Genomic DNA, 12,125 nt, shown 5'->3' with positions numbered 1-12,125 from the left:
AATTCCGCCTCCTGCGCCCCACCGTGAGCCTCCCCTGGCCCAGCCTGAGGCCGTTCCCTCTCCTCCTGGCCCTGTTCCCTGGCAGCAGAGCCCGACCCCCCCGGCTGCCCCCTCCTGTCAGGGACTTGTGCAGAGCCACAAGGTCCCCCCTGAGCCTCCTTTGCTCCAGCCTGAGCCCCTTTCCAGCTCCCTCAGCCGCTCCTGGGGCTCCAGCCCCTTCCCAGCTCCATTCCCTGCCCTGGACACGCTCCAGCCCCTCAGGGTCTTTCTTGCAGTGCCCAGGACTGGCGGTGCCCCAGCAGTGCCAGCACAAGGGACAGAGCCCAGCCACAACCTGTCCTTCATTCCCCACAGCAACCTGGGTGCCCTCACTGCTCAACCAGGTGGTTCCTGGGATTTTGCTGTCTTTTTTCTTTAAAACTCAATGCCAATAAACCCCCCTGCTCTCTGTGCAGAGCTGCTGGAGGAGCCAGTCCTGTTCCTGCCCAAGGCAGCTCCAGCCCTGGCACTGCCCACTGGGGACTCTGCTCGTGCCAGAGCTGAACCTTTCCCTGTCCCTGGCTCGCTCACACAGCTCCTGCTCAATTTGGCTTTCACTGCTTCCACCCTAACAGTATTTCCCCACACACCTCAGGGTAGAACGACATAAAACTCACTAAATGAACAGGAGCTCCTGGGCTTTTCTTACCGATTTTTCTTCTCCTTAATAAACCTTTGACTCACAGCACTCAGGACAAGAATGTTGCCATCTATCACTCTGCAGAAGCAAACCAGCTTTTCTTTTCCCAATCTGCTGCCAGTTCTGGTCCAGAGCTTTTCTTTTTCCTCCTTTCACAGTTCCAGGTCAAGGGTAACTGTGCTCAGGATGCAGAGGCACGTTTTGAGCAATATTTATGAATTTGGAAAACAAGCTCCAAAAAGAGAGAACTGGGATGTCCTGACAGGTCCCCTGACACTTCAGCAGTATTTCAGATGCTGAAAAGTCTATCCATAATCGTTCCCTCTCCTCAACCCCTTTGGGGAAGACAGGAGGGTAAGGGAAGGAGAAGGCTCTTCCTTGGTCCAGGGTGATAATGGCTTTACTTGGGAGACTTGAAAGCCTCCAGGGCTGGAGGGTCCCCCCTCTCCAGGCCCCACCCTGGCTGAACAAGCTCACTTTGATGTGTAACGTGTCCCTCCCAAACAGAAACCAAGTCTGTGTCCCTTGTTCTGGGGACAGGGACAATCCCAGCACGGACCGAGCTGGGGTTGTGGACCTCCTGCAGAGCCTCCCAGTGCTCAGAACCACAGAACCATTAACGCGGAAAAACATCCACGATCATCCAGTCCAAACACTCCCCAGCACTGCCAAGGCCACCAGTGACCCCTGTCCCCAGGTGCCACATCCACACGAATTCTGAACATTTCCAGGGATGGGGACTCAGCCCTGCCCTGGGCAGCTGTGCCAGGGCTGGGCAGCCTTTTCCAGGAAGAAATTTCCGCAATATCCACCCTGAGCCTCCCCTGGCCCAGCCTGAGGCCGTTCCCTCTCCTCCTGGCCCTGTTCCCTGGCAGCAGAGCCCGACCCCCCCGGCTGCCCCCTCCTGTCAGGGACTTGTGCAGAGCCACAAGGTCCCCCCTGAGCCTCCTTTGCTCCAGCCTGAGCCCCTTTCCAGCTCCCTCAGCCGCTCCTGGGGCTCCAGCCCCTTCCATGCATCCATTGGCTCAACACTGGTGTTTTTCCAGGCCCCCTGAGGCAAAGCCCTGCCCTGAGTGCACCTGTCCCCTCCCCAAACTCCCCTGCCAAGCTGCTGAGGGTGTTTCAGCCCCAGCACCCCTGGGGAAGCTGATGTTTGACACGGTGCCAAAGAAACCCCAGCAGTGAGGCTTCCCTGGAGCTGCTGCTCCAAACCAGGCACGTGAGGACAATGAAGCCCATGGGGCCCTACCCTGAGCTGTTTTTCCACCCATGATCCAACTGCAGACACTGAGACAGAGCAGCTCTGCTCTGCTGACAGAAGGGTTTTGTGCCTGACACATCCTGGGTCCATCAGAGTCTCCTTGAGCACAGCCAGCCTGAACAATTGGGTTCCCAAAATGACAGCCAAGGCCAGGGCTCATCTCACACGTTTTTATGGCTGGGCCACTGTATTTCCTCTGCGCTTCCTGCTGCTCACAGGCAGCTGGGAAGAGCAGAACCCTGGAGCTGTCCTGCCAAGCTGGCCAGCCCCGCCAGCACGCAGAGCTGACCTTGGCAGAGCAGCCAGATCATCACACTTGGGCAGTAAAACCCCCCAGCCTTCCCCATAGTACAGACACAGAATGTCAAACTGCAGGAATTTCTGTGGGAAGCAAAGGGCAGTGCTTTGCAAAGGTGCTGTGGAACTGCAGCTTCAGTCACAACCACAGGTACTGAATAATTCCTGAAAATCAAAACCTGCTGGTTGCTGCTGTTTCATTGTTGATGAGACAAACACAGCCCAGAAGTTCCAGGGCTCACACAAAGCTGGGTATTAAGGCTGGCAGTTTATTTCCTGTCAGGTAAGAGGCTGATTGCTTTTGCTTCCTACCTGCCCTCCCTTTTCCAGAGGAGCCAGGCTCCCCCATCACCCAGGCTGGCTTTAACCACTGTGGAAGGCTCTGCACACCAAGGGAAAGGATTTCACAACTACCAGGATGCACCAGAGGCAACTCCACTCCACTCCCTCCAGGCAGCAGCACACACTCAGGGGCTCAGACTCATTTCATCAGACATTAAATGTGCCACAGAAGCTTCTTCTCCCCCATCTTTCTGATACCCCGAATCTCAGGCCTCCTTCCCAAAGGACCAGAACATTCTCACCTGTGTTTGGAAGATGCCACTGCTGGTTATGCTCTAAAAGCACCAGGGGTGGGGACAGAGCAGAAGTTACCTTTGAACTGCTTGATCATGTTCTGGTGGTTCTCAATGGCCTCCTGCAGGATCACCTCAGGCTGGTCCATCTTCCAGCGCCACTCGGTGCCCACGGGGTTTGTGTGGTGCCTGAGGGAAGAGGGGGCAGTCACTCACTGTCACTTGTAACCCACCTGGAGAAGTCACCTGCCACCTGCAGACTTGGCATCAACAATATTCAAAGCAACAAGAAATTCCCAGCAACCTCCTGCTGCTGCCCCAACCTCTGGCTGTCACCTTTGAACACCACTCTCACACCCCTCTCCCTCCAGGCTCTGCTCTCCCAGAAGGAAGAATAGACCTTGTGGATAATATTAAACTTTATATGCCTATTTTGAAGCAGGGGTGAAAGGTTTCCACTATATATTATATATTCCAAAATATATATATATATATATATTTGGAATATATATAGTTCCATAATAATGTCTGCAAAAACCTCTACGAAGAAAGGGAAACTGGTTCTGCCTCCTCTCTGCCCACAGCTCTGCAGAAGGAAGATCCCAGGCCATTTTTAGTTCAGTTTCAAAGGTACCAAGCACCACCTGAGGACAGGATTTGTTTCCACCCCGACCTTTGTGTGGTGTTCTGGTACCAGGACAGAGGAGGGCAGGCTCCTCCAAACTCCCAGAAGAGAGCAGGAAGCCTGTGCTATACCAGGGATGCATTCCCAATGGATCTGGGTCATCTCCCAGATTTTAATCCCCCTGAGCCACGCAGATTGCAGGGGAAAATCACAGAATTGAGGAACAGCTGGGTCACACTGGGTTGGGAAGCCAACCTTGCCTGGAAAGGATCACTGTCCCCATCTCTGTTTTCTTGGAAACCAGCAAAAGCCAGTCCAGGTAAATCCACCCAGGCACCTGGAAGATCCACGGAGTTCCTCCCCATTTCTTACTTTATTAGCATGAGAGGATCATCCAGCCCTTCAATATCATCCTAGGGAAGTCAATGAAATTCTGTGTTTTCACCTCCTCGTTCTCTCTCCACCTTTTCCTGCTTCATCCCAAAATATGCTCCAGAAGTCCCTCCACTTTCTCCCTACCACTCCCACAGCACAGTTCATTACGAGCAGCACACTGGGCGGGGTCTTTCACAAAAGCTCTCAGCTTTTAACTCAGCTCTGGACAGGAGAACACCACCAAGCAAATACACTCCTGACACTCAGCTTTCCAGCCAGGTGAGCTCTGCTTCCTGCAGCCCTCTCCATCACCCCTGAGCCAGCCCTGGGGACAACTGGGAGGTTACAGCTGCACTCAGCCTTCCAGCTACAGGGGATCAGGACAAGACTCCCAGCATGTAACTGAGGGAGAAAGGACAGGGAAGCACCTTCCCAGAATGAAGGGGCTGGTCCAGTCCTTACCAGGGACAAGCAAAAGGCTCCCACTGACCTCTGGACAAGGGGGAATGGATTCAAACCAAAAGAGAGGAGGTTTGGGATGGATATCAGGAAAAAAATTCCTCCCTGTGAGGGTGGGCAGGCCCTGGCACAGGGTGCCCAGAGAAGCTGGGGCTGCCCCTGGATCCCTGGCAGTGCCCAAGGCCAGGCTGGAGCAGCCTGGGATAGGGGAAGGGGTCCCTGCCCATGTCAGGGGGTTGATCTTGATGACCTCTAAGGTCCCTTCCAACCCAAACCAGTCTGGGATTCTGGGATTCTCCAAGTGAGAAACACCTGCAGCTGCACCCTCTGACAGTGCTAAAACACAAACTCCAAACCCAGGCTCAGTAAAATCAGCCTTTTCACCCAAACATTTCTTCATCCACTTCAAGAGCAAAGGTTCAAACACTGCTCTCAAACTTTACCACCTCAAGGATCCTTTAAGCCAAAGCAGCTTTTTGAATTTCCCCTTTATTTCCGCATCTGGCAACACAGAAAGTTTTCTGAATGTCAGCTATAAAAGGCATTTATAAAACTCTTACATGTTTAACTGCAAAACTTGTACCTTGTATATTTAATAGGGCCAGCTGGCAGGAAATCAATAGGCTCTGCGTGCACCCTGGACAGCGATTAGTGTCCAACAGGCCCTGCATTCTTAACACATCCAACTCTTTAATAAACACACCAGGTCAAGTCTACAGAGCTGCTTATCTGGCAAAAAGGAGGTTCTCTGCTAAGAGGAGGACAAAGGAGCAATGTCTTGGGTTCAGGAGATTGGTCCCCAGCCCCCAGCACAGACAGAATTCCAGTGTCACCTTCCCATCCCCTCCCATCACCCACCTCACCGGCTACACCAGTCTTGAGCAGGAATTTGTGTCAGGGATTCATTCCTTCCTTCCTTGCCAAAATAACCCAAGTAAAATGAAACCTCACCCAAACCCCCTCAGGGCAGAAAACCTTGGTCCTAGCAGAGATTCCAGGTGTGAAACAGGTTTGGTTTGCTCCTTCAGAGACACCTCAGTGCCACAGCCCCACGGACTGCACGGAACACAATGGGAAGCTCCTGCTGGCTCCCCTGGAACCTCCCCAGCCTGCCTCCCATCCCGCTTCCCCTGCAGTCTCGGCACACCTCCGATCCACCAGGACTATGGGACAGCATTCCCTGAGTCCCTGGCAGCCCCTGGGAGCCCTGTGAAGGTTCAGCTGCCCAGGGGCTGTGTTGTGCCTCCCCAGTTGCTTGGGGACTATTTTAGTAAATCAGCTTTTGCTTCATCCATTCTGCAGATGGTTATTAAGGAGCTCTGAGGGCAGATGCAGCTCAGGGATAAAATATCATTTACTGCAGTGATCAACTGCCCCAGGGTGATGCCTAGTGGGGAACAGGAAGGTGAGGAAGTGCTGGTGACAGTGACATGAGAGGACAGAGCACATCATTCCCAGGGAGGGCAGGAGCAGAATAAAAATCAGAAGAATTCAAGAAGCAGGCTCAGTGAACCCTGAGAGCCAGCAGGGGAGATGCCAGAGGAGAAGAGCTGAAGGGAAAAGAAGTTCAGGAGAACTGGCAGTTTTGGAAGCCCTATTAAGGCAGAAGTGCAAACTGCAGCAATAAAAAGCAGAGACAGAACAACAAAATCAATCTGCTCCTCTGCAGCCTTGTGAGCCTCCAGCTGCAAACAAAGGGAGGAGCACAGAAACTCAGGGCCATCAGCAGAAAGGGGAAGGCAAAACATCAGACATGACCAGGAAAGGACACACGGAAGAGATCCCAAGGACCTTCCCTGGAATGAGGGGAGGAGGGAGACCACAAAAAAGGCTTGGCCAACGCACAAGCCAAGCATGTTTGATGTTCCTGCTGGTACAGTCTGAAGCTGGCTGTACCTTCTCTTCTGCACCTCCTGAGAGCCACAGGAGGAGCCCAGACTGGCCTGGGAAGAGACCAGGACTGAGATGCTGAATTTGAACAAAATGTTTTCCCTAGGATGGGTAAAGTCTCCCTAGAGCAGGCTGGATAAATGGGCTGACAGGATCAGAGGGTGCCAGGGGTGGCTCAGACTGGACATTAAGTGGAGTTTCTTCATGGAAAGGGTGGTCACAGGGCAGGGGTGGAGAGGTTTAGAAGCCCCGTGGATGTGGCACTTGAGGACACGGTCTGGTGGCCTTGGCACTGCTGGGGGAACAACTGCACTCAAGGATCTTAGAGGGCTTTTCCAACCAGAAGAATTCTGTGATTTTCTTCCCATTGAAACCTTAAAGATGGAAGATGCCCCATGCTGAAAAACTCCATCCCAGCTCTGAGATGCTCCCTTTTTTAAGAGCAGAGTCTCCTGAATGGCAGGTGATGCTCAATGTCCTGTGCTTGTGTCCACCCATCCCACCCCTGCTCAGCACAGCTTCTCAGACTATTCCAAAACTCACCTGGATGCCAAAATGTGCAAGTTCACTTTCTAAGCCCCCAGTCACTGCCCCACATCAGTGACTGCTGGGCCTGGCACCAACCCTGCAGGGACAACCAAGGCCCAGCGAGGACATTTCACAGCCCATAATCTGTTTATATTCACCATAAATTGCCATAAATTTGGGAGCTGACTGTAACAAGTACCAGAACCTTCAAGAAGTCCAAGTCCAGGACAACGCAAAGTGCTATAAAATGAAAATTAGAGATTTCAATCCCACACATGAACATTTTCTGCTAGAAATGCCTCAGACGACAGAGCTGACAGAGCAGCATATAAAGGCACCAAGGCTTTTTTTACCAGTCATGGGCACATTCTCTGTTGTCCCTCACCCCATTTGTTTGGTTATTTCAAGAGGACCTGGCAGACAGACAGGCCCAAAACTCAACAAACCAGTGAAGAACCCAGTGAGGGATGAACCTTGGTCACAACAGATCCCTTCAGGGAACAAACCCATCACCAAACTGAAACCCTGGGAGGGGAGAGCAGCAGCTGAGCAGAACCAGGACTGGTGGCTGGACATGCACAGAGACTCTCTGAGCTTCCAGGCTCAGCTTCCAGGTGTTACAAACCTGCACTGGCCACTCCTTTGATATCAATAACCCCCATTTCCCTCAAGAATTTACCCCCTGGAATCAAGTTAGTTACTGAGGAGAAGCTTTTGTTTTCATCTGTTTTCAGTTTCTTCTTAATTTTTTAAAGACCTTAAGCCCTTCTCCTGAGATTATTATTAAAATTATTAATTTTTAATCTCTGTATTTTGCAGGGCTTACTGTGATGCCTGGCTTTTGGCCACCCACAGATTTAGTGTCTGAACACAACTTCAGCTGCTGTCTACGAGCAAAACCTGAAACCTCCAAGCACAGGTACAAACATTAAAGTTACAGCAGAAGAAATACGAGCCAATTTCTTCACAGGATATTTCACTCTGTCTGGTTTGCCTCCTCCCCAGATGCAAAAGTAATAAACCCTATTAATTTAAATCTTATTTAGCTGTTCCATCTCTCCACAATAATTGATTGGGCTTTGGACACTGAGCCAAAAACCCTCATCAAATCAGGCCTGCCTGGTGCCTGTGCTGCAGGGAGGTGTCACAGAGCTCCGAACCCACACTTGCTCTAATTGATTAAAAGATTTGGTCACTTGCACATTTCCATTTAGGCAATTAAGCTAAAGAGACACAGCCCCAGTGAGAGCAGCTGGGAGCAGGGATAGAGAGTGAGACTCTCTTGGAGGGCAGGATTATGACTGGGATGCTGCAGGAATTGAGGTGTGGGGTGTCCCCCTCAATGCTTTTGATGGAACAGCCTCAGTGCTGCCTGGGGGGGACACCAAACAATCCACCTTGGAGAATCCTGGAATATCCTGAGCTGGAAGGGACCACAGGGATCACCCAGCCCAGCCCCTGGCCCTGCCCAGACACCCCAACAACCCCACCCTGGGCATCCCTGGCAGCGCTGTCCCAACGCTCCTGGAGCTCTGGCAGCCTCGAGGCCGTGCCCATTCCCTGGGGAGCCTGGGCAGTGCCTGTCCCTGAGATCCAACCTGACACAGCTCCAGCCATTCCCATCTCCCAGGTGGCTTTTTCTGTCCCCACAAAAAGCTGCCATGCAATCCTGCATCCCCAACCTCTCTGAAAGGGACAGGCAGGGAGCCAGTGAGGAGGCCCTGGCAGCTGAGACAGGTCCCAGGGACAAGGGGGCGAAGGAAAGCATCCAGTGCAGAGTGAAGGCACATCTCTGACAACACCACCTAATTTTCTGAGGGTGTTTGGATACTGGCTCCACCCATGAGCTCAGTGGAAGGTGTCCTGCCCACAGCAGGGGTTGGAACTGATGCCCTTTAAGGCCCCAACCCAAACCCCTCTGTGATTCCATCATTACTGGTTTGGGGCCAAAATGTGTGAGCCAGGACCAGCCAACTCCAATGACATCCAATTCCCAGGGAAAGCAGCTGAACTGCAGCATTTCTTGCCAAAGTGAGCAAGAGAAAATAAACAGGCTCCTTGGCCTTTCCTTCGGGGATCCGGGGGGAGCTCGGTGCTTGTGCACTTGGAAACACTGGCGGAGTCTACAAATGTCAAAATCCTGAAAGAAGAGATCAAGAAGAAAGAATCCCAGCAACCTTATCTGCAAGGCAGCATGCAGAGCTGCACGAGGAGCCCAGCACAAAACCTGTGTGAAAAACATTCTGCCAGCAGCAGATCAGTGCTTCACGTGTCTGCAGCGCACAGATGGCACCTGCTGCTCCAGAGCTGCCTTGTTTATCCTGCCCAGCCACCAGGGCCTGCAGCTCCTCTTCAGTCTCACATGCTGAACAACCTGCAAGGTGTGGGGGGCTTAAAACAGAGGCCTGACTGCAGGGTTTGGGAGCTGGGCTGGCACAGGATCAGCAGGGATTGGGTGTGGGAAGGAGGGAGGGAAGATCCCCCTCACAGCCACACAAAAGCTGCAGCAGCCCAGGCACAGGAGCTGGAAAAGTCACCAAAAAGAAACCTTTTCAAGTCAAGCTTAAGGTCCTGGGATGAACCTCAAATTAGGCCTTACATCTTCCAACTTAAACTTTCCAGCTTCCAGGGGAGGCCTGAAGACAGCCAGCTGCATTCCACATGGGAGAGTCCAACACCTGCCACCCCCCTTCCCACAGGAGGGAAATGAATGACTCAATACTGAAACTCTGAGCACAGTGCCCTGGGAAGCTGTTTCCTCGCACTCAGGTTGCAGCCATCAGGAAAATCAGCATTGTAGCACTCGTTCTCATCAGGCAGAGCCCTCTGAAGTGACAGGTGACAGCGACAGCATGACGAGTTAGAGACACATGGAATGGTGCCAGCTTCTCTGGGTCTCTGCACTAATGGACTGATTTATCAATTATTGATAAATCTGTACTATCTCATTTATCAGTTTCTGCACTCTCCAGTTCACACTTGCTGGACTTCTGTGATTCAGCCTATTCCACATCCAGGCTGCCAGAAAACCCTGAGTGAGGGCATCTGGAAGAGAAACTGGGAAATGCTCTGTGGAGCAGAGCTGGGAACACAGCCCCTCATCCTGACCATGCTCCTGTTTGCTGTTTAGGATGTACCCTGTGTGTGGGGACAGAGGGACAGAGGGCCACGTCCCTCCCAGCACAGTCCCACTGCAGGACTCAACGCACCCCCACACAGAAACAGAGAGGAGCAGAAGGTTTTCCTTCCCAGGCACTGCCTGCTCTGAAGCAAAGCAGAAGCTGCACATGAAATGTGCCATTTGCTGCCTCCTTCCCAGCCAGGATCTGAGGAAAGCCCACCCAGAGCACCAGTGGTCACTTTGGAAAAGACTCCCAAATGCAAACCCCACAGGATGCCCAGTGTCCAGTGCTCACATTTAACTTGGGACACAGCTTTCAAGGACCCTCAAAGTTCGGGCAGCCCTTTAAAGGCTCCCATGAAATACCTGCATTATTAAAATCCGAGGACTGTGAAAGACAGAAAGAGGCACTCAGAGGAATCTGGCTGGTTTTGCATGGTAATGTTATCACAGAATCCCAGAATGGTTTGGGTGGGAAGGGACCTTCAAGCCCATCACACTCCACCCCCCTGCCATGGCAGGGACACCTTCCACTGTCCCAGGCTGCTCAGGGATTACTCACTGGGATGCTGGACACGCAGGCTGGGGGATGGAATGGGTGTTGTTGGCAGCCTGGGGTAAGGCACAAGTCCCAGAGGAAGTACAGCTCGCATGGGACGATTTAGCAGGGTGGAAAACAAAAGAGCTCAAAGCACAACCTCCATGTCCTCCCACTCCAGGCGCTCTCACGTCACTGCTGGCATTTCTGCTGAGCCTCAGCCTCTCTTCCCAATCCCACCCTGCACTCCCCCAGCCTGGCACACACCTCCCTTGGAAGCCCAGGCAGGAGTGAGTGAGGAGTGCTGGAGCTGCTCAAACCAGCACAGCTCCTTTCCTTCAGGGATTAACCCCAAAGTCAGTCCTCTGAGAAGAGGGGATACTCTCCTGACCAAAATGGGGAGCCATTGAGTTGAGGACAGGTTGTCCAGCCTGGAGCAAAGGAGGCTCAGGGGGGACCTTGTGGCTCTGCAAAAGTCCCTGACAGGAGGGGGCAGCCGGGGGGGTCTCCCCCCCCAGACGCCCCAAGGCCTACTCCTGCCAGTGCCAGCATACCCAGAGCCATCCATTCCAGCTCTCGGGTCAGACATCAGGAGGAATTTCTTCCTGGAAAGGGTGGTCAGGCATTGGAAGGGGCTGCCCAGGGAGGTTTGGAGTGCCCACCCCTGGAGGTGCCCAAGGAAGGGCTGGAGGTGGCACTCAGAGCTCTGGGCTGGGGACAAGGTGGGCATCAGGCACAGGGTGGACTCAGTGATCCTGGAGGACTTTCCCTATCTCAGTGATGCTGGGATTTATCAGCTGCTGGTTTAGGAAGGCAACAGTTACTGAGTCACCACTTTTCACTTGTTCAGAGCAATGGAATTGGTGGGGGTGAAGGTACTTTAAATATGGAAAATGGTCCCATTTCCAGAGACGCTGCCACTGCTCAGCACCTCAGGGGGTTCACACAACACCGCCCAGCCCACGCTCTCCAGAGCACAGCTGGAGCTGGCTCAGGGACAGCTGCCGTGTCCCACAGAGCCCCCACCCCGGAGCCACAGCCCACGGGTGCCTTACCTCCAGCAGAAGACACACTTGTTGGCACAGGCCAGGCTGGGGGTGGCCTCCATGCAGCGGTGGCTCTCGATGCCATAGAAGGTGTGCTTGTAGCAGCCCCCGCGGCCCCGCAGCATCGACTGAGGCAGGGAAACACACACCAGGAGAGTTAGAAACCCATCAGGGACCAGACTGAGGGCAGGGAAACACACACACACACACACACACACACACACACGCACACACCACGAGAGTTAGAAACCCATTGGGGACCAGACTGAGGGCAGGGAAACACACACACACATACACCAGGAGAGTTAGAAACCACATCTGGGACCAGACTGAGGGCAGGGAAACACACACACACACACACACACACACACACCAGGAGAGTTTTAAACTCCCCAACAGGAGCCCAGCTGAGGGCACAGCTGTTGACCTGCTCCCTGCAGCCACCCGTGACTTCAGTTCCAAGCTCAGCAAAGCCCCGAGCAGGGCTGAGGGACACCAGTGCCACCTGCCCCGAGGAATGCCCAGCTCACTATAAAATGTGGCTCTTTACATGATCCTGGCAGCCAAAGTACATTCAGGAGGTCAGACTCAGCGCTGTGTTAGAGGAGCAAGAACTTTAAGCTACTCAATCCCTTCCTGGCAGACCCCAGCACAAGGATGTGCTCTCCTGGAGCTTTTCGGACCCAGCCCATGCAAAGCAGGTGAAGCCTCTTGAGCTGCAGGAGGCATTC

General features: G+C 53.2%; 1 protein-coding gene across 2 annotated transcripts in view; it reads right to left on the bottom strand.

Annotated features, from left to right (window-relative positions):
* The window catches only part of LOC103616349 (S-adenosyl-L-methionine-dependent tRNA 4-demethylwyosine synthase), an 87,814-nt gene that overhangs the window by 42,789 nt on the left and 32,900 nt on the right, over positions 1–12,125 (bottom strand). For both annotated transcript variants that reach the window (XM_008634505.2, XM_017735288.1), the window contains exons 10-11: positions 11,404–11,522; positions 2,892–3,001 (exon numbers count right to left, since the gene is read on the bottom strand). In XM_008634505.2, coding sequence (XP_008632727.1) covers positions 2,892–3,001; positions 11,404–11,522 — 229 coding nt within the window. The remainder of the gene's footprint in view (positions 1–2,891; positions 3,002–11,403; positions 11,523–12,125) is intronic.

This window comes from Corvus brachyrhynchos, unplaced genomic scaffold (genome assembly GCF_000691975.1).
Source record: "Corvus brachyrhynchos isolate BGI_N302 unplaced genomic scaffold, ASM69197v1 scaffold15, whole genome shotgun sequence".
NCBI lineage: Eukaryota > Metazoa > Chordata > Aves > Passeriformes > Corvidae > Corvus > Corvus brachyrhynchos.
Note: the sequence above shows the minus strand (reverse complement) of the source record. Positions and strands in the feature narration are given on the sequence as shown.